General features: G+C 53.2%; 1 protein-coding gene across 1 annotated transcript in view; it reads right to left on the reverse strand.

The window, feature by feature from the left end:
• The window catches only part of CNIH3 (cornichon family AMPA receptor auxiliary protein 3), a 53,980-nt gene extending 29,180 nt beyond the window's left edge, over positions 1–24,800 (reverse strand). Inside the window, exons 1-3 of the mRNA XM_007526569.3 lie at positions 24,243–24,800; positions 3,998–4,066; positions 2,981–3,028 (exon numbers count right to left, since the gene is read on the reverse strand). Coding sequence (XP_007526631.1) covers positions 2,981–3,028; positions 3,998–4,066; positions 24,243–24,323 — 198 coding nt within the window. The 5' untranslated portion in view covers positions 24,324–24,800. The remainder of the gene's footprint in view (positions 1–2,980; positions 3,029–3,997; positions 4,067–24,242) is intronic.
• Between the last annotated feature and the right edge of the window lie 1,827 nt (positions 24,801–26,627).

The following is a 26,627-nucleotide window of genomic DNA, read 5'->3' on the forward strand; positions in this document are numbered from 1 at the left end:
TGGTAAATAAAACAAAATAAATAAATATAAATATACATATTTAAACAAAAACATTAAAAAGGAAAAAAGGCTACTGGGAATGGTGGAGTCATGAATGTACCCAGTCCCAGAGATAATGCTAGTAGTAATAATAATAATTATTATTATTTTACTTAGCATCTCAATGTTTCCAACAAGAAGAACTTAATGAAAGAATCACCAGAAAACTAACATTCATTAATTTACTTGGCAAGTCTTTATCAGTCTCCATGAGCCACCTCAGCCCAGTTGTTGTGTTAGCATCGCTGGAGAGAGAGGAGACCAGGAACTTGTGGCTTATCGGGAATGCAATATGCCCTCTTTTATTGATCAGATACATCGCCTTTTATGCATCTCTTCACCGGAAGTGGCAAGGGGAAAGGAAATGACTAGGAGAGGGGGCAGAGCAAAAGAAGAGCTTGAACAGAACATAGAAAGCTTCCATCTAACCAGTGGGGATTAAACCAATACCCTGCAGGCAGGGCGGGTCTCAGGCAAGACAGTGATTATGTAAATAGACCACAGCATCAAGCAATGCAGCAGACCTGGCGTAATGACCAACACCCAGTGATGTGAGCAGGTCAGAGTCATCCATCCAGAACTTATGTCTGAGCAGGAGGCGGAACCAGCACCTACAATGTGTCTGTCAGAATACCGAGGTTGACCAAATCAAGCTAACCTGTGAGAGGTGAGGATGAGAGGTGGCAAGAATGTAGTTTCCAGAGAGTCAGAAACACCCAAAATCTGAATGAGAGAAACCACATCAGCACTTGGCAAAAAAGTAAGACGTGTGGGGCAGGAGGAAGGTGCCCAGAGCAGGAGCTATAAGGACAAAGAAACCCTCCTGCACTGCTTGTCGGAATGTCAGTGGGTCCAGTCCCTATGGAAAGCAGTCTGGAGAACCCTCAGAAAGCTAGAAGTGGACCTACCCTATGACCCTGCAATTCCTCTCTTGAGGACAGATCCTAAGGAACTAAACACACCCATCCAAAAAGATCTGTGTACACCTATGTTCACAGTAGCACAATTTATAACAGCCAAAACCTGGAAGTAACCCAGGTGTCCAACCACAGATGAGTGGCTGAGCGAGTTGTGGTCTATATACACAATGGAATACTGCTCAGCTATTAGAAATGGTGACTTCACCTTCTTCACCTCATCTTGTTATGCCATTTTCTTAGCCATTCTCTCTGCCTTGCATCACAGGTGTTTTCGTTTTCTCAGCATAATTCCCTGCTGGGACACCAAGATGTGAAACTTGAACACTGAGTTTCTTGTAAATCATTAAAAGACAAGTAATTAGCTAGAAAAAAAATAGCAGACATCTTGACTAAACTCTCTCTCCTAATAAATGAAATGGCTCATGGTGGAACTATGCAAATGCTTGGTAGAGCTTAGGGAAGCTCTCCCATCCTTGGATGGAGGTCTGGAAAGACACCCTGCTTGTCAGCCTCTCTCCTTATAGAGATGAGCCAAGAGGGAAAAGTCTCCCAGACTCAGTTTTTCGACTCAGTTTTTCCTTGTTAGTCTCTCAAGCTCACAGAAAGCCTACAAGCCTTTCACACTTAGTTCCCCTGCTAGCAGCAGGCCAAATGGCTGCCTGCTTTAGGGTTCACTCGAAGTTCACACATCCACTTCACCTTTTGATCACAAAGGAGAACACACTCTATCAAACACCTCCCCAACACCAGACAATGAAAACCCCAAGTCCTATTTCCTTGTGCTCTTTGATATCTGTGATTTACATCAAGTTTTGTTTTTCTTCTCCTCTACCTCACCTTACTGGTTTAACCCCTGTGCTTCTCTCAAATGCCTTTGGATAATTAAACTGCCTGCATCAGGAGACTAATTGTCTTGACCTTTATGTATCACATCAATTCTTGTCATACCAACCCCCTACCATAGGGGCAAGCTGACCTTTAAGAAACCTGTAATTTCTGACATATGTGAAAATGTTCTTTGTTAAACTCTCTATATAAACCTGTACCCTTCTCCAAATAAATGAGTGTTTGTACCAGAATACTCCCCAAGGCCTCCTTTCTGAATCGTGTGGTCCCTAGAGCCAGCGAGGGACGGTCAGTGGCTTACCCCCTGGTTGGAGCCACTCCACGTGAGTGCCGGAAACTCATTATTGAAAAATAGGGGGTAAAAGTCAAAGCATACACAGTTGCCTGCCTTCTCCACCTGCCACGGTGGCCTTTGTCCCCGTGTTAGTCACAAAGGCTCAGGATTCAGATGGCCTTCCTATGGCCGGCAGCCTTCTGCTCTGTACAAGTGACAGGGACGCCCTCAGCTCAAGGCTATGAGCACAGCTTACTTGACCTGCAAGCCGCTATCCTCTGTAAGTCACACAGATCAAGCACACACGTAGCTGTCCACAGAGTGACAGGCGTGTCCCTCTGCCCTGCCCCCTTGCCCCCCCTGCCTCTGAGTCTCAGAGTTCTACTAAACTCCAGGGCCGAGCAGCAGGTGCACATGTGCGCTGCCTGAAGACACTGCAGGCAGCTGAGACCTACCACCTGGCCACCCTGAGCACCCCTGAAAGCCCCGCCCCACCCCGCCCCCGCAGAGGCTGTCAGTCAAATGGACAAACTGAGTGGCAGGCCGCCGCCTCAAAGTAAATTGGCGCCCAGTGGAAAAAACTTCTCACAGTCCAGCGGGAGTGTTTCTGGGAGGAACAGAGGCCGTGTGACAGCAAGAGCTGTAGGTGATTTCCATCACAGAGCCAAGACAAAAGCCTCCAGACAGAACCCCATGGAACCTGTGGAAGGGTGGACACCGGGGCTGATGGGCTGCGTCTGACATGCTCCTCTGGTCTTAGCAGCTTTGACAGAGCCCTTGCCTGCGCTCCCCATCAACCCTCCCCCATGCCACTGGGCTCACGGGGCAGAGCCTGTGCCTCCCCCCAATGTCCCCCACTCCCCCAGGCGGGGCTGGGCACCCAGGACGGGGCAGTGAATACCTTGCGCAGAAGGAAGCAGATACGCTCGATATTCCTCAGTCGCTCTCTCTGGAAGGAGGCAGGAGGCAGGGGAGGAGAGGAAAGACAGAAGGGCAAGTCAGGAGCAAGGCAGGAGGCAGGGGAGGAGAGGAAAGACAGAAGGGCAAGTCAGGAGCATGGCTGGAGGTGTGAGGAGCCCCTCCCGCTGGCCCCACTCCACCCCACAGCTGGGGAAGGAAGCACAGGGGATGCTGGTCATGGGCAGGGGGACAGAGCTAGGCTGTGCTGTGTCAGGCCTGCCCACCCTGGGACCTGAGTGAGTACCCCCCCACACCAGGATTAGGCACAGCCACTTTAGCCAGGGGCATCACTAGGCTGTGTTTTAGGGCACTGGCTGGCTGCCAGCACTCACTCTGGACCCAGAACCCCTGCCCCTCCTAGGCAGAGGAGTCTCCGTCCTCCCACTCTAACCCGGCCCTGTGTTCTGCAGCTGTGGGCTGGAAATACTAGTCCTGGGGGCCTGACAGTGGCACACCCAGTTGAGTGCACCCATTACCAAGCACGAGGACCTGGGTTTGAGCCCCTACTCCCCACCTGCAGGGGGGATGCTTCATGAGCAGTCTCTCTGTCTCTCTCCCTCTTTATCGCCCCCTCCGCTCTCACTATCTCTCTGACCTATCAAATAAAACAAAAAAGGGGGGGATGCCAGGAGTGGTGAATTCAAAAAGCCAGCACTCAACTCCCAACAATAACCCTGGTGCAAAATACAAAAACAAACAGGCAAACAAAAAAGAAAGAAAGAATGTAGGAAAAAATTGAAAGATGTGCAGCTCTAGGGACAACCTTCCACAGGGGAGGGGGCCAAAGCTGGGTCCCACCCAACAGTCACTTGGAACCTTGCTGAACACCTGTCCTTCCTCAGAGGCCTGCAGGGAGTGGTAACAGGCTCCTCAGACCCTGACACTGAAATCAAGACATCGTTCCCTGCCTTCCAGGAGCGAGCGGAGGCTGACATCCACGCCAGCAGCGGCTACTCACCGCGTGCACAGGGTTGCACTGGTCTATGGGGCTCTTGAAATCCGTCCTTAACTCGTCAAAGGCAATTATCTGCAAGAGAGAGGACACATTATCTCACATGGGGGCAGATGCACAGGCCAGGGGCTTCGTGTGTTCTGCAAAGACATAGAGAGACTGTGTCAGGCTGGGGTGTGTGTGGCCCAAGGCATCTCTAAGACTTCAAACCCATGCGCACGTTCAGCTTCTCTCCTCCAGAAAGGGCTGCTTGCTCTCCCACTTTTAACTTGGAAGCGATGTCAGTTAGAAGCCAAACGGACAGAAACTGTGGTGGCTGGCTGGGTGGTGGCACATTTCCCCATACGCAAGGGCCTAGGGTCGAGCAGCAGGGAAGTTTCACGAGCAGTGAATGAGTCTGTCTAGTCACTACAGAATAGCACAGAGTGTTCTCTGGCAGGGCACCACTGTTTTGGAGATGCACAGCACACCCTTCCTCGAGGAACCCCTGCAAGTCGTCCACTGCTGGGACTCCATCACATTTCTGGCAAAGAAAAAAAAATTCTAATATTTTTATTGGGCCAGATGGTGATGCACCCCCAGTGGAGTGCACATGTTACAGCGTTCAAAGACCTGAGTTCAAACCCCCGGTCCCCTCCTGCAGGGGGAAAGCTTTGCAAGTGGTGAAGCAGGGCTTCAGGTGTCTCTCTGTCTCTCTCCCTATCTCTCTCTTCCCTCTAAATTTCTCTGTCTAAATCCAATAAATAAATTAAACAAATTAAAAATATTTTATTTATTTTAATGAGAGAGGTGGGGAGGTAGGGACGGCAGAATATACCTCAGCTCTGGCTTATGGTGGCACTGGGAATTAAATTCAAGATCCTGGTGCCGCCAGCAGGAAAGTCTTGCAGAAGCATCGTGCTGTCTCCCCAGCCCCAGGCTAAATTTCCAACACTGGTGTCCAGCTGCCTCTCCACCCTGGCAGAGCCCCACTGGCCTTGGCTGTGGGTTATAAATAGCTCTCCCTATTAGCTGGGTCCACACGCCTGAGCTGTTGAAACGTGACCTATCCTCCCCCCCCCCAACGAGAAGTCACAGTGAACACCATGCCCTCAGCATCTGCAGCCCACCCAGCCTGATCTAAAGGTCCACAGAGAGGACCTGGGGCAGAAGCAGAAGCTGGTCACTTTTGGCTCTTACACTGTAGGTGTCAGCAATTCTCTGGCAAAAAAGACAGAGAGGAGCATTGCTCCATCACCCACGAAGCCTCCCGTTGCTTGGTGTTCCCCTAAGGTGGCCAAGGGCTCAAACCCAGGTCCTCACGCATGGCCAAGTATGCACTCTACAGGGCAAGCTACCTCCCACCCCCTTAACTATTTCTTAGGACTCGAGTTTTGTAGTTTGTGATCTCAAGAAACTAAATGTTGAGGCCTGTCTTCATCCCCACTAGGTTCCTACTAACTCGCCCCAAAGATCCTGCCCCCACGCCACCCCACCACAGGGTCAGGGAGTAGAGGAGGGCCCATGTTATGAGCCTGCACCCAGCCCAGCCCCCTTCAGCCCGAGCCCCTAAACACTGGGCAGGTGGAGTGCCTTAGACCCACTTCAAAAGGTAGGGAGTCACAGAAAGGCTCTACTGGGGGCTGGTTGGTAGCGCAGCAGGTTAAGTGCACATGGCAAAAAGCACAAGGACCGGAGTAAGGGTCTTGTTTCGAGGCCCTGGCTCCCCACCTGCGGGATGGGGGAGCTTCACAAGCAGTGAAGTGGGTCTGCAGGTGTCTATCTTTCTCTCCCCTTCCTCTCTCAATTTCTTTCTGTCCTATCCAACAACAGTGACAATAGTGACAATAATAACAAGCACAACAACAATAATAAACAACAAAGGCAACAAAAAGGGAAAAAATGGCCTCCAGGAGCAGTGGATTTGTGGTACAGGCACCGAACCCCAGCAATAACCCTGGAGGCGAAGAAAGAAAGAAAGAAAGGAAGGAAGGAAGGAAGGAAGGAAGGAAGGAAGGAAGGAAGGAAGGAAGGAAGGAAGGAAGAAAGGCTCTACTAAAGCATCTCAGGGCAGAGGTGGGGCTGGGGCAGGTGGCAGTACCCCTGGCTGACTGCATGTTACAGTGCACGAGGACCCGGGTGGAGGCGAGGGGTTCAAGGCCCTGGCTTCCGTCTGCAGAAGGAAGCTTCATGAGCAGTGAAGCAGTGTTGCAGGTCTCTCTATCTCTGTCTCCCCTTCCCTTTTCTCTCAGTCTCTATCCAAAATAAATATCTAATAATATTTTTTAAAAAGCATCAGGGGGCTTCTAATCTAATCAGGAGGTCCTCACCTAAATGGTTTGTTAAAAATAAACACAAGGTGTTACAATGGTCACCTTCCACAAGAGTGGCAAATGACGGGGCATCTCGAGGTCATGGAGTTAATGAGTCCCTTGAGCTTAGTTAGAATCAGGGCCATCTGCTCGGTCTCTCTCTCTCTCTCTCTCTTTCCATCTCTCTCTCTCTCTCTCCTCCTTCCTCTCCCTGTGTCTGCCCCATGGTGCTTTCTGGCTTCTAAAGCAGCTGAAGCTCTCATCTGTGGTCTTACACTTACACCATATGATCTTGTCACCACAGTTGCTCTGCACCAGAGTTAAGCGCAGAGCACCCCTGACCTCCACCTAGCGCGAGCCCCAATGACACGCTCCAGCCTAGACTGCAGCTGGGGGAAGAGACAGCCCCCAACGGGACCAGAAGCTTCAGATCCTGAGTCAGAGCTGCTCCACCCAACACACTGTGTCGTCTCTCTGTGACTTGAACAGGCAGAAAGGGGACTGGGGAGACAGCACAGTGATTCGTGCCTGAAGCTCTGAGGCCCCAGGTTCAACCCCCAGCTCCACTATAAGGCAGGGAGGACAGAGTGAATGAAGGGAAATAACGCCCCCCACCCTCCCCTAAGCAGTTTCTCTTGACAAATTCATCTCCTCATGTGGGGCTGGAGGGGGTTCTCATTTCTAGACAGATAAACCCCCCCAGCAGGACAGCTTCACTCTCTGCCCCGCTCCAGACCTCCACCTCTACATGCCCAGGAAGGACTCATCAGTGCAGGGTCCCTAGAGCCCCATCCAGGTCTGGAACCCGTGTCCCCACCGGCAGAGACTCTGAACTCAACCTGCTCTGAGCTCCCTTCTCATCCACCTGCCAGAGACCAGGAAGCCAACTCACGCTGCAGTCAAGGCTCATCTGGGGACACCAGGGGACAGTCACCTCTGACACAATGCTCTCAGCCTGCTTTGTCTCTGTTCATTTTTTTAAATCTCTTTATTGGGGAATTGATGCTTTATATTCAACAATAAATACAATAGTTTGTACATGCATAACATTTCCCAGTTTTCCATTTAACAATACAACCCCCACTAGGTCCTGTATTCTCCCCCACCCACACAGCCCAGAGTCTTTTACTTTGGTGCAATACACCAATTCCAGTTCAGGTTCTACTTGTGTTTTCTCTTCTGATCTTGTTTTTCAACTTCTGCCTGAGAGTGAGATCATCCCATACTCATCCTTCTGTTTCTGACTTATTTCACTTAACATGAATTTTTCAAGGTCCATCCAAGATCAGCTGAAAATGGTGAAGTCACCATTTTTAATAGCTGAGTAGTATTCCATTGTGTATCTAGACCACAACTTGCTCAGCCACTCATCTGTTGTTGGACACCTGGATTGCTTCCAGGTTTTGGCTATTACACATTGTGCTGCTAAGAACTTATGTGTACACAGATCTTTTGGGATGGGTGTGTTGGGTTCCTTAGGATCTATCCCCAGGAGGCTTTGTCTCTGTTTAAAAACAGCCTTGTTCATTCTGATGTGAGAGACCACAGCACTGCTCAGCTCTGGCCACTGCTGGCGCTGGGACTCAGACCTGCGTACTGCCTCCCCAGCCCCACCCCCAGCTTGCTTTCTTTTATCTTATCTCTGGTACTGGTCACAATTTTTTGACCCTGGGATGTGGGGGTGTAAAATCTCAGCCCAATTTCAGCTTTTGTCAACTCCAGAAATAAAGTCAACACATACTTTTCTGAATTTTTTTTAAATAGACTTTGTTTTTTATATTCTGAGCTATTTTAGGTTCTCATCAAAATTGAGAGGAACATACAGAAATTTCTTTCTTTCTTTCTTCCTTTCTTTATCATTAGGGTTCAGTGCCTGCATTATGAATCCACTGCTCCTGGTGGCCTTTTTTTTTTTTTTTTCATTTTATTGGATAGGACAGAGAGAAACTGAAAAAGAATGGGAAAGGGTGGAGGGTAGATAGCATAATGGTTATGCAAACAGATTCTCATGCCTGAGGCTCTAAAGTCCCAGGTTCAATCCCCCGCACCACCATAAGCCAGAGCTGAACAGTGCTCTGGTTAAAAAACTAAATAATAATAATAATATAAGTTTTAAAAAAGAAAAAGGATGGGAGATAAATAGAGAGAGAGAGAAAGACCTGCAGACCTGCTTCATCACTTGTGAAGTGTCCCCCAGTGCAGGTGGGAGCCAGGGGCTCGAACCTGGATCCTTGTGTGGGTCCTAGCACTTAGTACTATGTGTGCTTAACCAGGCGCATCATCGCCTGGTCCCTGGAACATACAGACATTCCCACACGCCCCCAGCCCCCACAGAACAAGCTCTTCCACCATCAAAGCATTTGAGACAGAGAACACACATAGACACACTGTCAGCCAGGGTCCACAGCAGGCATCCCAGCTCACTCTTGGTGCTGTCTGTGCTCTCTGTTTTTGGACCAAGGGAGAGTGTCACGTGCACAGGATATCTGGGAAACCACACAGTTTCTCTGCCCCAGAAGCCCCTACTCCATCTGCTCACCCTTCCCCACTCCCCATCAAGTCTGGCTGCTGCCAATTTTTTTCACATTGCCACTGTTTTCCACTTTCCAGACTGTCATAGAAATGAGCCAGGGAGTCCAGCAGTAGTGCAGCAGGTTAAGCGCACATGGCGCCAGGCACAAGGACCGGCGTAAGGATCCCGGTTTGAGTCCCCAGCTCCCCACCTGCAGGGAAGTCGCTTCACAGGTGGTGAAGCAGGTCTGCAGGTGTCTTTCTCTCCCCCTCTCTGTCTTCCCCTCCTCTCTCCATTTCTCTCTCTCCTATCCAACAATGATGACATCAATAACTACAACAATAAAATAACAAGAGCAACTAAAGGGAATAAATAAATAAGAAATGAGCCAGTGGCCCTTTTCAAACTAGCTTCTTGGTCACACACACACACACACACATACACACGTTGTCATTGTTACTGTTGTTGTTATAAAGTGGTTCCTTCAGGTCTGTTCACCACTGGAAAGCTCATTTCTTTCTAGCCCTGGGTGTTGGGAGACTTTGTTTCCTCTCAGGGATCCTAGCAGGCTCTCTGCTTCGGTTCTTGGGCTCTTTTCTAAACCTTTGGCCCTTGGGTGAGAACTTACTGCCACAACCCTGACCACACAGACGCCACTTCCTGACCCACAGCCGCTCGGTCCACCTCTGTCTGTGCCCAGCCCGCAGGCCAGGCCTTGCTTCAACTCAGCATTCCCAACTCCAAGCTCAGGCCCCGTGGACCAGCCAAAGCCAGGCCACTGCAGACTTATCCCCCGAGGGAACAGGGTCCACATACCCTGCACTCCGCCCCAGGGAGAGACGATGCTGTTTCTGAATTAAGCAGGCTTGGAAGTAGGGCGGTGGTGCACCGGGTCAAGCCCACATAGTACTAAGCATAAGGAGCCACACGAGGATCCTGGTTCGAGCCCCCTGGCTCCCCACCTGCGCGGGGTGGGGGTGGGGGGGTGCTTCCCAAGCAGTAAAGCAGGTCTGTAGGTATCTACCTTTCTCTTTCTCCCTCTCTATCTCCTCCTCCTCTCTCAATTTCTCTTATCCAGTAAAACAGAAGGAAACAGCACCAGGAGCCGTAAATTTGTAGTGCTTGCACTGAGCCCCAGAGATAACCCTGGAAGAAAAAAAAAAAAAGTGAAGCCAGCTGTGTGTTTCTCTTCTGCCTCTCCCACATGGCGCCCAGCCCAGTGCTCCTCTGGTCTTCGTCAGCTTCCACAGAGGGGGAGGCTGGGGAGAAGAAGACTGGGCATAGCCCCCCCACCCCATGGAGAGGGGCGTTGTGGTAGGGAAGAGGACTGGGCATTGGCTCTGCTTGTCTTCTCCATGTCTAGACGGGGCTTCCTGTCACCACAGCAGAGCCTGGCAGACTGGGTCAGGTCCATGCTCTCGTCCAAAGCCAGAGGCCAAGCCAGGCACACGCCACAGCCAGACCTTGGAGCAAATGGCAAGCTGCACAGAGCACCGGGGTCATACCAAGCCTCTCACCTCACTTTCCGATTTCCCTTCCAGAGGTGGCCCAGCCACCCTTGGGGGTCTGAGTGCCCATAGCCACATGCCGGGCTAGCATGGGGAGGTGCCTCTTCCCTGGGCACGTGCTCTCTGGGTTGGAGAGAACTCCACTGGAGCCACCCTGGGCTGCTACTCACTCAGCAACTCGGGAGAGAGAGTCTTGAACTCGTGGCAGGGTGGTAATGCAATGGTAATGGAAATGGCTAGGAAAGGGGGGTGGAGAAAGGCAAAAGGGGGCTGTGAAGGTAGAAACTTCCTTAGCAACTGTTGAGAGGGTTTTAACTTGTGGGATTAATGTTACCCTGCAGGCAGGGCGGGTCTCAAAGAAGACAGATCAAAGGAATGGGATGGGTGGGGATCCTTCAGGCAAAACAATAATCATGTAGCTATGCCATAATATCAGCAATGCAGGGGGGGGGGTTGGCTTAATGCCCGACAACCACACCCATCCTGACCTGACACCCAGCTGTGCAAACCCCAAGAAAGTAACACAAGTGGGGGGAGCAGGGAGGACAAAGAAGCAGAGAAGAAGAGGCAGGGCAGGGAGAGAGGAGGTGAGAGGAGATTTTTTTTTTTAATGCATTTGTGGAGGCCGGGTGGTGGCACACCTTGGTTGAGCACACATGTTACAATGTAGGAGGACCCAGGTTCAAGTCCCTGGTCCCCACCTGCAGGGGAAAAGCTTTACAGTGGTGAAGCAGGGCTGCAGGTGTCTCTGTCCCTCTCCCTCTCTATTCCCCTTCCCTCTCAATTTCTCTCTGTCCTGTAAAATTAAATAAATAAGGTTAAAAAATTAAATGCACTTGTGGGAAGAGTGGTAATGCAAAGACTTTCATGCCTAAGACCCCAAGGTCCCAGGTTCAATCCCCAGCACCACCCTAAGCCAGAGCTGAGGTGTGGTCTAGTTTAATAAAATGGTCTAGTAAAATAAAAAACATTAAAATTTTTAATGGGGTTGTATTGTTATGTGGAAAACTGAGAAAGGTTATGCATGTACAAACTATTGTATTTACTGTTGAATGTAAAACATTAATCCTCCAATAAAGGAAAATAAATAAATAAATGTCAGGAGAAAAAAAAACAGGGAGAGACAGAAACTAAACTCTGAACCTCTCTCTTCAGTCAAAACCTCACTCCCTTCTCAATATTTCTGCTCCTTTAAAATGTAAAATGTCACAGAGGACCCGGCCCTACAGTCAGAGACCTGGGGGCTGTGCAAAGCCTCTGCCCTCTGGCGGCCACTGGGGAGCACTGCAGCTCATCAGAGAGGAAGACAAAACCTAGCAACAAAAGGTGTGATCTGTGCCCCACAGACAAGTCACTCGGGAAGGAAACGTGTCACTATGTCACTCTCCACTGTCGTCGGAGCTGCGGCTGGGGGGTGACACACTGACTGACGGCCTTGTCACACACACAGGCGCAGGCTGAGGAGAGCTCACTCACTGGCTGCTCAGCATTCAGACTGAAGAAGAAATGATTCAGCCCAGACACACACAGCGCTCAAGGGAGGGTGAGTCACCAAGCACAGGCCCTGGAACCCTCTGAGGGGAATGGGCAGTGCTTCTCCCCTCTAGGGCCAAGGTGCGAAAGGCCACCGGGCAGTGAAGTGACACATGGGGTGGTGTCTCTCTCAGGCACAAGGAGGGCTCCAGCCGTCAAAGCTGATTAGCACCCTTTGGCTGCGTCTCCCAAGGAGAACGGAGAGAGGACTGTCCTCTGCTGAGACCTGCATCACCTTGGAGGTGAAAGGGAGCCCCGAGTCGGAAGGGAAACCAGTGAGTTAGGGCCCTGGTGGCGGCACACCTGCTTAAGTGTACAAGTTACAGAGCCCAAGAACCTGGGTTCGAGCCTCCGTTCCCCACCTGTGGGGGGAAAAGCTTTGCAAGTGAAGCAGGACTGCAGATGTCTCTCTGTCTCTCAATCTCTCCCATCCTCAATTCCTTGCTGCCTCTATCCAATAAATAAAGATAACAAAGTAAAATTAAAAAAGAAAAGAAAAGAAAAGAAACTCAGTGAGTTAGAAGCAAATCCAGAAAGATTGCCCGGAGTCCCTTCTCCCACAGAGAAGGTCCTGATACCCCACTCTTTCTGGGTCCCCCCTCTACCCTCATGACAACCCTGATGGGCAGAGGGGCCCTCTGAGCAGAGGTGCTGCCGGGCACAGGCTGAGCCACCGCCTCCCCATCTGCCAGCCAAGCGTCTTCCTCATTCAGCACAGGTGCTGCCGGCTCTGCTGGCTGCAGTGGCCCCCTCTGGGCAGGCACAGGGGGCACAGAGCAGAGTTGGGGGGACGGATGGCCAGCTCCTTGGAGAGCAGGGGGTTGAAAGTGAGCACACCTGCTCTGCAGAGCCTCCCATGAGAGGACAGGGACTTGGGGGTCAGCGCGTGCCCTTCCAAGGGGCAGGATGCGCTGACTCACTTTCCCTCTGGAATCTGGTCCAGGCGCAGAGGCAGAAGATGCCCAGACACCAAGGCAACGTCTTCTCAGTCTTGGTTTGCGTGACAGGTGGAGGGGCGTGGGGGCAGGGGAGGCACGAAGGACCCAGAGACAGTGGAGACGTGCCTGGCTAAGGGACCGACCAGCAGTCAGCACTCCATGGGGAAGCAGGTGCCCGGCTGTGAGGCCAGCCAGGCCCGCCACCACTGTCCATGGTGCTGCTTCTGAGGCTCAATGGGACAGGACATGACAGTTTCTGTGGTGACAAGTGAGCCCTCAGGAAGAGAAACACGTGTTTCTCTGGCCTCAGTCCAGGCGGGTGACAGCTGCTTTTTATTCCTTGCTGAACACCTATACCCCCCTCCTAGGGCAGTCTGGTCTCTTCTGGGGGACTGTGTGCCCCCCACACCCAGGTGGAGAGTAGGTCCCCACGTCCCCAGGACACCATCAGGAGACCCCGCCTCAGCACCTGTGCACACCTCCGACCCATGCTCAGCCTACAAGACCCTCTGTCCTCAGAAAGGATGATTCAAGGACCGAGGGACAAGGGGAAGGGTGGTTAATCTAGGTTCCTCTGCCGTCTCCGGTGTCTCTTTTCAGACTTCTCCTCTGTTCCTTTGAGCACTCCGATTCCCTTTCACACACAAATCCCTTTTTCTCATCAAAGTGGCCAACACTGTTCTTGAAAAATTCTTAACTACTGCCTTCCCTAAACAGAAATCTGACCCAAAGTGCCCTGAAAGAAAAAATACACAGCAGGAGCCAGAGAGAGAGAGACAGAGAGAGACAGACAGAGAGAGAGAGAGCTCACAGGCAGGACACCTGCCTTGCTGCACGCACAAGCCGGGTCTGAGCCTCAGCACCACACAGGAGTGCCACAGTGCCGGGGGAAGCTCCAGGGCTGTGGTGTCTCTCTGTCTCTCTCTATGAGCGACACCGTGACCCAGGAGTGAAGTCACACATGGGACCCCAACTTCAGAAAGAAGGGAAGCAGGGATGGAGGAGATAGCATAATGGTTGTGCAAACACATTCTCTCATACCTGTGGCTCCCAGGGCTCAGGTTCAATCCCACCCCCACCCCACCCACCCCCACTACCAGCAGCCAGGGCTGAGCAGAGCTCTGATGAAAGAAGAAAGAAGAAAAGAAGGAGGGAAGGAAGGAATGGAAGAAGGGAGGGAGGATGGGAGGCAGGTAGGCAGGAAAGGAAGGAAGGAAGGAAGGAAGGAAGGAAGGAAGGAAGGAAGGAAGGAAGGAAGGAAGGAATGGGAGGGAAGGGGAAAAGAGGGCAGTGGGGTGCAGAGGGAAGGGAAGGAGAGATGAAGGGAAGCGGATTCCCAGTGGTCACCTGGTCCCACCCTGTGTGTCACAGGCCTGACGACAAAGACCCAGAGCTGCGGGCCTTGTGAGAGCAGAGGCCTCTGCTGGTGAGCCCCACTCGCTAGGCCACCAGCCCCACCCAGGGCCAGACTGTGGGCCCTGCGGCTGCCGGCAGCACAGGCACAAGCTGTCGGGGCTGAATCTCTTGCTCTCAGGCCTTGGGCCCCTCTCAGCCCACTCCTCACTCTCCAGAACCTGCAAGAGCAAAGGCTCCCAGGCTAAGTCGCAACCCCTCCTGGACCTCCTGGACGCCACTCTTGGCGTCCTCTCCCCTCCATCCTCACCAGGTGATCGATGTCCAGTTTGAACCCACCATGATTCTCAACCCCAGCCCCAGTCAGTGGCCTGCACAGCACCTGTGACAGTGAGAGCGGTGAATGTTCTAGAAAGGTTTTGGACGGGTCCTCGGGACATACCCACTGACCTGGGCCATTTCCTGATGGACACAGAAGAAGGAAGGAAGGAAGGAAGGAAGGAAGGAAGGAAGGAAGGAAGGAAGGAAGGTCGATGGGGGGTGTGTCTGATGGAGGACTTCAGAGACACTGACACAAGCTGGCTCTCTGAGGCCATGGTCAGCCTCCCGCGTGGCAGCATCTGGGGGACACAGAAACTGGAGGAGGGCTGGACAGCCACAGACATGTGCATCCCAGCTGCAGCCCTCTGTCCAGGATGTGTGGAGGGTGGAGGCTGGTCTGGGGGTGGGGGCTCAGATTCCTTCTCTTCCACAGGGCTCCCTCCCTGGGCCTGATACCCCTGGGTTCCTATTTCCCCAGCACTGCATTTTGGGAGGGGATGCTGATGGCCTGGCTATTTCCACACCACCTATAACCTCTGAATACTTATTCCCTGAATAAGGCCAACAGACACATCTATAGGTTTTTCTACCCAAGATACGATGTCTCTGTCACACAGGAGACCATCTGGGCAGCTCAGCTAGCTGGCTGTGCTGCTATCCGCTCCTTTTTTTAGGGTTCATGAATCATTTTCCAATAAGGAAAGAAATCTATATATTAAAAAAAAAAAAAAAAAAAGGAAGTCAGTTCCAAGACTCTGCTTCCTTCTCCTGCACTGTTCCCCAGGAGAAGAGTCACATCCCACTGTGAAGATGGACTGTGTGAATGTATACACACACCAAAAGAGAAAGAGAAGAACCCTAAAATTTGGGGCTGGGTGTGGGGCACCTGGTTGAGCACACGTTACAATGTTCAAGGACCCAGGTTCAATCCCCAGGCCCCACCTGCAGAGAGGAAGTTTCCCTAGAGATGAAGCAGGTGTCTCTCTTTCTCCCTTTCTATCTCTCTCGTCCTTTCTCAATGTCTCTCTGTATCTACCCAATCAATAAAGAAAAAAAAAAGATCCCTCAGACTGATGCTGTGGGAAAGCCAGCCCATAGCTCCAGCCACACTATGGGGGGGTGGGGGGGAGGTCAGCTAGCTCCACAGCCCATGGGCCCTGCACCCACCAGTGGGACAGGGTGACAGCATGCAGCCCTGGTGGGTCCAGGCCTGATACCAAGGAGGAGAGGCAGAAGGAGGTGGGAGGCAACAGAGAAAGAAGGACAGAAGGAGGAAGGAGAGCGAGCAAGCAGTCGTGAACACCAGGCTGGCCCAGCCTGCACCCAAAGGGCCACTGGGAGCTGAGCAGGAACTCTGTGGCAAGCAGGACACACAGTGGCCTCTGAGGAAACAGGAAGCCAACACCTGGAAAGAAGGGAAGGGGAGAGCCCAGGAGGACAGAGCAGGGGCACTTGGGGTTCACAGAGACCTGGAAGGTGACTCTTCCCTCTCTCCTTCAAGAAAAGGAGCCCAAAGAAGGAAGGTGGGAGGAGCCTGGGTTTGATGAATGAAGCCACCTTCTTCAGCTCACCTTGGATGGATGGAGTTTGAAGAATCATGTGACATGAGATCAGCCGGAAAGAGAAGGGTGAAGAGTTGAGGGTCTCGTTCACAGACAGAAGTGGAGAAATAAGAACAGAAGGGAAAACACAAAGCAGAACTTGGACTGGTTTGGTGGACTGCACCAAAGCAAAGGACCCTGGAGAAAGGGAGCAGGAAGGGGATGACGGAGCCAGCTTTCAGGTCCCGGTGCATGATGGTAGAAAAGGACCTACGTCAGGGGTGACAGTGTTTTTGCAGACACCTGTCACAGGAAGATGAGAAATTGTACCCACGTGTTAACAACCGTTAACCATTAACCCCTACCCCATAAAAGAAAAAAAAGAGAGAGAGAAGGGAAGGGAAGGGAAGGGAAGGGAAGGGAAGGGAAGGGAAGGGAAGGGAAGGGAAGGGAAGAGAAGGGAAGGGAAGGGAAGAGAAGGGAAGAGAAGGGAAGAGAAGGGAAGAGAAGAAGGGAGATGGGTGTGACATTGAACAGAAATGTTTGCAGGGTCACTGGTCACTGCTCAGGACCCGAGTGGGAGCCTGGATCTGTCAGACAGCATCGTGCAGCGCCCCCCCTCCCCACCCCACCCCCACAGGGCCAGCCCACCAGCACCATGCAGAGGGGCTCAGCCTGGACCACCAGGTCCCTGCAAGTGGTGAGAAGCAAAAGGGGGTTTGCACAGGAGACATCCAGTCTGAAGGCTCTGGGTTCAAGCCCTGTTTGCCACAGGTGGGCACGAAGGGGGCTCTGAGGGCTTTCCATCTTAGTCCTACCCCCATGTGGCAAAAGCAAAGCCTGTCTTCCCAAAACTGACGACCAGAACAGTATGAGCTTTGCACTGCTGTGGAGTTTCTGTTGTGGTAAAAACCGTGGGGAGTGTTATTAATTTTTAATATGTACATATTTATTAATAGAAGGGGTGAGGAGAAGGAGGGAATGAAGGAGAGAGAGAACCAGAGTATCACTTCAGCCACATGTGATGTTGGGGATCTAACTCAGGGCCTCATGCTTGAGAGTCCAAAGCTGTATCCACTGTGCTACCTCAAGACATTTCATTTCCACGAATCTGTTTTCTTCAACCACTTTTGTGACTCAAGACAGCTTAAGGGAACTAGGTAATGAAGTCACCCTCCAAAGTGTCTCCAAGAGAGGAGACAGCCTGCCTCCTCTGCCTGCCTCAGCAGTCCCCATCTCAGGCGGACGGGAAGCAGAAGTTTTCAGCTCCTGTGTGTTCCAGGCAGGGCTGCCCCTCTCCTGGGCAGAAAGCGCCCACCCCCACCCCTTCACCCCCGGCTTGAGAGCAGAGATGCAAGTGAAGTTTTAAAAACAACACTTTTTTTTTCTTTGTTCTTTTTTTTTTTTCTTTCAGGTTCCTCTGTTGTTCTGCCAGGTGTTTTTCTCAATTCTCACAGAAGAAAAACTCTCAAGTCTAAAAAAATCTCAAAATCCAAAACAAACCCTGCAAATTCTCCTCCTGATGAAAGAGGAGAATGCTGTTTCTGGGGAACACGGACTGGGGAGCTGGGGGGAGGCTGAAGGGTGAGGAACTGCAGCTGGACGACAGTGCTGAGTTTCTGTCCGGGAGGTTCACACAACCATGTGAGTGACTAGGGACCACTTCAGAAGGTTCAAAGGAGCTCATGTCAGCCTTCCTGCAGGGGGGAGGCTTCAAGAGCAGTGAAGCAGGGCTGCAGGTGTCTCTCTGTCTCTCTGTCTCTTTCCCTCTCTATTTCCCCCTCTCCTCTCAATTTCTCTCTGGCCTATCAAACAGAATTTAAAGAACAAATTTTTTAAAAAGCACGTTTCATGCAGAGTGTATTTTACCACCACAACCTTCTTTATTCAATAATTCTTTTAAAAAAATCTATTTTACTTTATCTCTTATTAGATATAGACAGAGAGAAATAATTGAGAGGGGAGGTGGAAATAGAGAGAGGAAAAGACAGAGAGACACCTGCAGCCCTGCTCCACCACTCGTGAAGCTTTCCCCCTGCAGGTGGGGACCAGGGGCTTGAACCTGGGTCCTTGTGCACTGTAATATGTGCGCTTAACCAGGAGTTAATCAGATCTTTTGTTTTGATGAGGAGAGCCAGACAGAGTCCTGACTAGCATCTGGGTGAAGTAACCTCCTATTCTCTCAGGGATCCAAGGGACCGCAGAGAAAGCTGGATAATAGGTAGCAGCTGGGAATATAGAGATATCCTGACCAGGTGGCCCAAGTCCAGTCTAGGGTTTGAGGAAATAAATGGAGGCTAGATGGACACACCCAACTCAGTTCAACACACAACCGGTGCCGGTACACATTCTGGTGGGATGGGGCTTCGATGACAGACAGCTCTCTCTATGCCTGGGAAACAGAAGCCCTCCCATATGCTCAGTGGGGCCCCCGAGGGGGCAGGTGGCACCGTGAGACTCTCCGAGGCAGGTGGCAGGAGTGGTTCTCAGTGCACAGCACTGCCAGATTACCCACAGTCGCCGACCAAGGTCCCCAAAGCCACAAGACCCCCACTTTCTCCAGGGAAAGCCCTGCCAACATCTGGACTCACGTGCCAAAGGCGAGGGGCTGCCAGGGAGGTGACTTCATTCCCCTCGAGGCTGGTCTCCGAGTGACAGTCACCAGCCACCTGCTCGAGGGGGTTCTTCCAAGCTACTCGGACGAGGGCCCTGCCCTGCACCAGCCTCCACCAGGGCCCAGGCCCACACAGGGACAGAGGAGTCATGGGACTTGTCTCAGCAGGCAGACAGGAACGAGTGGAGGTCATGAGAGTGAGTCACTGGGCAGAGTCACTGGGTACGAGACTGCCATCTGAGAGGCCAGGCTCCTAATGGGGAAATAATTACACACACACAGGGGGCCACAAAGTGTCCCCGGGAAGTTGGGGCCCGAGCAGGAGAAGGCAGAGACCTGCTACACACCCCTGTGAGGTGCCACCAACGGCCCCAGTCCCCTGTCCCTACATCCTATAGCCAGTGTCGCCCTGAGAGTCTAAAGTCTTTTGTTTTTAATTTATTTATTGGATAGAGACAGCCATAAATTGAGAGTGAAGATGGTGAGAGAGAGAGAGAGAGAGATGGGGAGAGACAGAGAGACCTACAGTATTGCTTCACCACAAGCAAAGCTTTCCCCCTGCAGGTGGGGACCGGAGGCTTGAACCCGGGTCCTTACACACAGTAACATGTGTGCCCAACCAAGTGTGCCACCACCCAGCCCCAAGTCTAAAGTCTTTGCCTCAGACAACACGAGATGCCAGAGGCTCTGCTACCGTCCACAGCTTAACCTTGACCTGGCTCTTTCCCCCGTGGTTCATACTGTGGCTTTATTTTAGCATCTGGAAGAATATTCCATCTTCACCTGTCTTTTCTACACCCCAGTGAGTGTGCGTGCCAGCCCCCGCAGGGTAAGTCCTGGACTGGTGTACAGGGACAATCAGGAGCTGACCACACACTGAAGAATTTTCAGGGAGCCTCATGGGTGATGAAACAAGTCTGCAGGTGTCTATCTTTTTCTCTCTATTTTCCCCCTCCTCTCTTAAATTTCCTTCTGTTCTAACAAATAAAAAATAGGGAGGAAAGTGGCTACCGGGATCTGTAGATTCATAGTCCCAGCACCAAGCCCCGGTGATAAGGGGGCGGGGGCAACAAGAAAGAGAGGGGGAGGAAAAAGGAAGGAAGGAAAGAAGGGAAGGAAAGGGAAGGGACGGAGGGAGAGAGGTGGGCACAGTGGGGAGACTTGTCCTCCAGGGAGAGGGGCCGAGTGGCAGCTGCAGGGCCTGGGGGCACAGGGCTGGCCTTTAGTCCAGCTCAGAACCCAGAGACCCCAGACTTCACCTGGGCAGTGGCTAAGGACAAAGGGAGAGGGAGCCGGGGTCAAACAAGCCCCTCCCGGGCTCAGTGCAGACAGGGGAGAGGTGGGTGTCTGCAGCACAGGGGCTCACAATGAGGAGAGCAAGGGGTAGCGTCTGAGGAGAAAGCAAGGGGAAACTTCTTAAAGAAGTTAAAGAAAACTGCAGTTGGCGGCCATCTTCCCCCTCCTCCGCCTCCCAGAACACACAGGGCTTTCTCCAAGTGGCCTTGGCTGGTGTCCTCAGAATCTGCTCCTCTGCCCAGGAGTCTGCTGATAACCCATACAAGTGGCACTCTCTGTACACACAAAAGAAACAGTCACCTGTGAAGCTTGTTGCTGAGTGGCTGAGGGAAAGCTGCTGACCGTATTAAGGGCCAGAGCCACTGTGCTGAGGCCCAGTATCCTGTGGACACGAGTCCAGCTGAGGCTGCCGGCAGAATAGACACGGCCTCCTGCATTCGAGCCTCAGGTGTCCCAGCTCTCTGCCTGGCAATCCAATAACAAGAAGAGAGACACAGGACCCAGCAACCAGGAGCCTTGCTCAGGGCCAGGCAATGGACACGGGCTCCAGGGCCAGCACAGGACCAAGAGAGTGAGCTCAGGACCCACAGGGAAAGGCAGAGCCAAGATTGGGGTGAAGGGGGTGTGGTCACTGGAGGTGCAGACAGATCAGCAAGTGCTCCTGGGATGGGGACCATGGACGTGACAGCAGGACACACCTTTGACCAGCCAATGAGCACTGGGCGACGCCTGGAAGTGGCCCTGGCAGGTGGCTGACGGGCACCAGTCCCGGTATCATGTCCAGAGGTGAATGAGGTAGTGGGGATAAGAGGGGGGCTGTTTGCAGATTCACAGGGTGGAAGGGAGCAGCCAAAAATAAGTGTGAGAAGTCAGCAGGGGATGGGGAGAGAGGGGACAGGCAGCTGGCCTGGACACTGGCAGGCTCCCCTGGGGACTGGCTCCCCCTAAAGTGGGGACTTAAGCCTCCAGCCTCCAGCTCCCAGCCCAGCTCAGCCCTGCCTAGCAAGCCTATCGACTATGACCTCCTTCAAGCCCCTCAGGTCATCCTGCCTGCAATCAACCACAAGGGGACACTGCCTGGCTGTGGCACCAGGGCAAGCAGAGAGGACACTTCAGTGACCATCAAAAGCCCAGCTACAACCACTGCCTAGAGGGGTCAGCGGGTCCAATGGTCACGTCAAGTGGAAAGCAAGCTGCGGGGATGGAGGCCAGCACCTACACAGGTCAGGTGACCTCTGAGCTCTGCCTCCGTCCCTCCTCCCTTCTCTCCTGACTGTGCTAAGAACCCAAGGATGGTGACATTTTGGTGCACAGCTTACCAAGCACCAAGCCCCGGGTACTGACCCTGACCCGGCATGGGAGCACCATGCACCTGGGGAAACTCCATGGATGGCTGAGTCTCATCGCTTACTCTCTCAATCTTAGTTTACAAAAAAAAAAAAAAAAAAAAAAAATGAAGAAACTGGCCCAGGATTTGATGGGGTAACACATACATAAGGCCATGTCAAAAGAAAGGAGAAAAAGGGAAAAAAAGGAGAGAGAAAGAAGGGGGGGCAGGTGGTGGCATACTCAGTTAAGCAGGCTACTATGTGTGTTCTACCATGCATGAGGACCTGGGTTCAAGCCCCCCACTCGCCTGTTCCCCACCTGCAGAGGAGAAGTTTCATAAGTGGTGAAACAACTCTGCAAGTGTCTATCTTTCTCTTTGTCTATCTCCCCTTCCCCTCTCAATCTCTCTCTATCCTATCAAATAAAGTAGGGAAAAGAGAGAGAGAAAAAAAAAAGAATAAGAAACAGGAGGAGGAGGGGAAGGAGAAGGAGAAGGTGAAGAAGAAGAAGAAGAAGAAGAAGAAGAAGAAGAAGAAGAAGAAGAAGAAGAAGAAGAAGAAGAAGAAGGAGGAGAAGAAGGAGGAGGAGGAGGAGGAGAAGGAGGAGGAGAATGAGAAGTAGAAGAAGAAGAAGAAAGGGGAGGAGGAGGGGAAGGAGGAGAAGGAGAAGGAGAAGAAAGAGGAAAGGAGAGAGAAGCTGGCAGACTGACAGGCAGGCATGGATGGTACGATCTCTTTCAGGGGTCTTTATGGAAAGGTATCTGATGCTCAGCGTCAGCATGAATCCATAGGCCTCCCTGCACCCACACACACCCCTAACCCAGGTGCTCCCTGCCAGCCCAGACTCTCAGCTTGGGGCCCTGCACCCCACAGTCAGGGCCAGTCTTGTACAACAACTGCTGTTTCCACAAACAGCACAAAGCACACACCACCAAACCAGCAAAGGAGCAGTGCCTGAGAAGGAGCCAGAAGCCAACTCAGAGACCTCAGCCCGCAACATGCCCAGCTAGAGGGGAGCCAGAATCCGCCCTGGTGCGAGGCGTCCCCACGCAGGTCCCCAACCCTGTGTGTGCTCTGGCCCTCTCTCTTTTAATATGTGGTTTCATGCTGGGTGTGTTTATACCAGGCACCATCCTAGGCTCTCGAGAAACACAGGTGACTAGTCAACCCACAAGCTCTCCCCATATCCTTTTGGAGAGTGGGGCACCAGGGTTTTTTTTTTCAAGGGGGAGTCCTCAAACAGAAAAAAAGTGACGACCAAGAATGGCCAGGCTCTGAGCCAGCACCCTGACCCAGGTGGGCCACAGCAGGCTTAAAGGGCAGGTGTCGCCAGTCCTCAGATGCCTGCCCTTCCAGATGGAGACTGTGCCAGACTGCAGGGTTCACTGAGCTACCAGACACAGGCTGGAACCTAATAAAAGGCTGGGGGGTGGGGTGGTTGTTGTTTTGACAGGAGAGGGGGATGTAGAGAGGGAAAGAGACAGAGACACCTGCAGTCCTGCTTCACCACTCGTAAAGCTTCTTCCTTCCCCACCCCTGCAGGTGGGGACCAGGGGCTTGAACCTGGGCCCTTGCACACTGTAGTGTGTAAGACTTGACCAGTTGCGCCACCGCCTGGCCACTTGTTGTTATGGTTTGAATCACAGCACACAGATCTGAGTGTCCTTAGCAACTGGCTCTGACTTGGGGAGCAGAGGGCAACTTTATGCAAACAATTCATTCACTCTCCTGGGGGAGAGGGAGAGCTGTTCTTCCTGCCACCTTGGGGCCAAGGCAAACCAGCTGGGGGAACAGTTAGTCCTGAATGGCCCTGAATCCAACTCCACCTTCTGCCCAGTTCTGAGGCAGGAAGTCTCACACCCCCACCCCATCAGCGCCAAGGTCCAGGCCGCCCCTTGTGAGAGAAAACTCGTCCCTGGGTGGAGAGAGAGTCCGCACTCGCCTGGGCATCAGGTGCTTCTCCTCAATCAACTGACTCTTCAGACTTAGAGAGAGGTTCAGGGGTCACTGCTCTGGCTCCCCAGATGTGGCAGGGCACCCAGCAAATGTCAGAAGCCCTCCTGCTCTGGGTGCCCCCCACCCCAATCCAGAAGTGACTTCAGAAACCATGCAGACAAAATGCCAGGGTCTCCTCCTCCCCACCCCCCAACACTGAAGCTTCATTCTCCAGGCTAATCTGTCACTGCACTGTTCAGCCAAAATGGGGGGACGGGCTCTGGGGTTCTTCCGCATCGCCCCAATTTATTTATTTATGGGGCAGGACGAGCCTGAACTCTGGGAGACTCCCCTGCCGTGCTCCCTCTCAAAGGCCTTTCCTGTCAGTCCTCGCATGGGGATGGGGATATGGAGGGAGGGGGCTCACAGCCCGAGAGCTGCGGGCTGAGGCTGACCCTCCCCCTGGCCGGCCGGCCCTGTCTCCTCTTCACAGCACCCACACCCCTCCTGGGCCTGTCTTTGGGGGTCTGCCCTCTGTGGCCTTAGACCCACCTGGCTCCCCCGGTAGCTCCCCTCGCCGGGTCCCTCTCTCCTCCGCTGGTCCCCAGTCCAGCCTGAGCCTGAGCGCAGCCCCCCACCCCCCGCAGACACCGACATCTGGAATGTTGAGTTGTTATAGTTACTTGACTAATTGAGGGCCACCCGCGAGCAGGGGCGGAGGGGACGGGGGAGGGGTGTTGGGGGGGAGGGAGGCCCGAGAGGAGGGGGACCCCGGCCGAGGGGACCTCCAGCCCGGGACCTGCGGGCCCTCAGGTGCCTCCCAGCAGCCCAGGACGCGGGCAGAGCGGGGAGGGGAGCCGGGAGGGGGAGGGGGCACCGGGGCGCAGAGGGGGCCGGGCGCGGGGTGGGCGGACAGCGCAGGGTAGAGGGGGCGGCGTGGGGTGGGGGGCACAGGGGTCCGAGCGGAGGGACCCGGGGGGCGGGGAGGGGGCCCAGGTGGAGGGAATAGGGGGGCCGGGGCAGGAGGGCGCGGGGCCCGGGGTCCGGGACGGGGGTCCGGGGTCGGGGTCCCGGTACTCACGTGCCAGATGGCGAAGAAGATGAGCGCGGCGCAGAGCACCAGGGACAGCATGTAGCAGAATGCCGCGAAGGTGAAGGCCATGGCCGGCGCCCCCAGACCCGCCTGGGGCAGAGACCCCCGGGCACAGCCACGCCCGCGGGCGCCTGGAGGCGGGCGGCTGGCAGACCCGCCACGCGGGGCCACCCGAGGGCCGGGCAGCTGGGTGGACAGGGTCCCCGGCCCGGGACGTCAGCCTCCCTCCCGCCACCACCACCACGACCCCCGGACAGGTGCGCGGAGAGTCGCGAGCGGTTCAGATCCAGAAGCAGCGCCCGAGTCCGGGGCGCCCCGGCCGGCAGACCGCGTGGAACCGGGGGAAGATCCTCCGCGCCCGCGCCGGTCGCCCCCGTTGCGAGTAGCAGAAGGCTCCTGCGGGGCGCGGGGTGCGGGGTGCGGGGCGGGGCTGGGGGCGCGCGGTCTCCTGCGCCCCCAGAGGACCAGCGCCCGGGAGGCTCCGCCCGGGACCACCGGGTCCCTCAGAACCGCGGAACCCAGAGCCCGGGCCGGGAGCGGCGGCCAGACTCCAGCCGGCCGCCTGCTCGCTCCACCTGCCGCCGCCCCCGCCGCGGGTGGAGCCAGGCTGGGGGTGGGAGTGGGGGTGGGCGGCACGGGGAGGGGGCTTGGGGCGCTCTGGGTACCGGGTCCGAGCCACGTGCGTCTGCGGAGTGGTGGGGGCCGTTGTACCAGGTACTGTCACCTAGCTGTGCCGCGCCCAAATGGAGGTGCGGGGACTGAGGGGGGGCCTGACCTGTAGCACCCGGCCTGCTCCCGACCCCCCCCCAATTACCCAGCCCCCCCCCACACACACACACACAGCCTCCTGACCTGGGGCTGGGGAGGCCAGATGTGGGCGTCTTGGACAGAGAGGGAGAGCCCATAGGCGCCTTGTAGCTGCAAGTGCTACTATTATTATTATTATTATTATTATTATTATTATTCATCTTTAAACCTCAGTTTCTATGTGTTGTGATTTTTTTTTAATTTCTTTATTGGGAGGTTAATGTTTTACAGACGACAGTAAATACAGTAGTTTGTACGTGCATAACATTTCTCAGTTTTCCACATAACAATACAACCCCCACTAGGTCCACTGCCATCCTTTCCCAGGACCTGTATTCTACACACACACACACACACACACACACACCAGTCTTTTACTGTGGTGCAATCTATCAGTCATTTTTTCTAACTGTCCTGACTATACTGTGTCTATTTTTGTTATGCCAAAGTAGTAAGATAACAGCCAAGGAAAAGTTTATAATTCAAACATTTTGAGTGCCCATGGAGCAGTCTTTCTGGATCCAAGAGCAGGTAAGTGGGTTATCAAGTCTCAAGTCCTGATGGTCTGAACAAGCACTAAACACAATGTCAGCCTCCCAGCCACCTTCTATTGATGAGGAATGCCCTTGGCTAAATTAGCGCAGTACTGAATAGATCTTTCTGGATCTCCAACCACTCAGAACTGGGCCCCAGTAACGTCTCTGTTAAAGTTTTGATGCTTTTAAGAAGATCACTTCTGGGAGTCGGGTGGTAGCACGGTGGTTAAGTGCAGGTGGAGCAAAGTGCAAGGACTGGCATAAGGATCCTGGTTCGAGCCCCCAGCTCCCCACCTGCAGGAGAGTCGCTTCACAGGCGGTGAAGCAGGTCTGCAGGTGTCTCTCTTTCTCTCCCCCTCTTTGACTTCCCCTCCTCTCTCCATTTCTCTCTGTCCTATCCAACAATAACAATAATAACTACAACAAAACAACAAGGGCAACAAAAAGGGAAAACGAATAAATATTTTTTTAATTTTTTTTTTAAAAAGAAGACTATCACTTCCACAGGGATGGGTAGTGGTGCACCTGGATGAATGCACATGTTACCATGCCCAAGGACCAGGGTTCAAGTCCTGATCCCCACCTATGAAGGTGGGGGAAGCTTCACAAGTGGTAATACAGAACTGGAGGGCTCTCTCTCTCTCTCTCTCTCTCTCTCTCTCTCTCTTTCCTCACCCCCCATCCTCTCAATTTCTCTCTCCCCCTATCCAATAGATAACAAATAAAATATTAACAAAAGAAGATCCCTTCTATTTCGTGAAGCTTTTTTAAATTGTGTGCAGCGGGGGGGGGGGGGGGGGAATGGTCTGTATCATCTAACCCCAGTCCACCCACAGGAAAAGCTCAGAAGCTACATTTAACACAGAACGCAAGGTTCTCTCCCAACCAGAACTTCCCCTTGTTGAAAAGAAAGAAAGGAAAAAGCATTAAGTTTATGGTACAGTATGGTCCTTCCGGTAACCCCCTCACATCCCAGTCAAGCCCCAGCAGAATTCCAGAAGGCTCTCCCCCGTCTCCAGCATGAGCCCAG

This window comes from Erinaceus europaeus, chromosome 6 (assembly GCF_950295315.1).
Source record: "Erinaceus europaeus chromosome 6, mEriEur2.1, whole genome shotgun sequence".
Lineage (NCBI taxonomy): Eukaryota > Metazoa > Chordata > Mammalia > Eulipotyphla > Erinaceidae > Erinaceus > Erinaceus europaeus.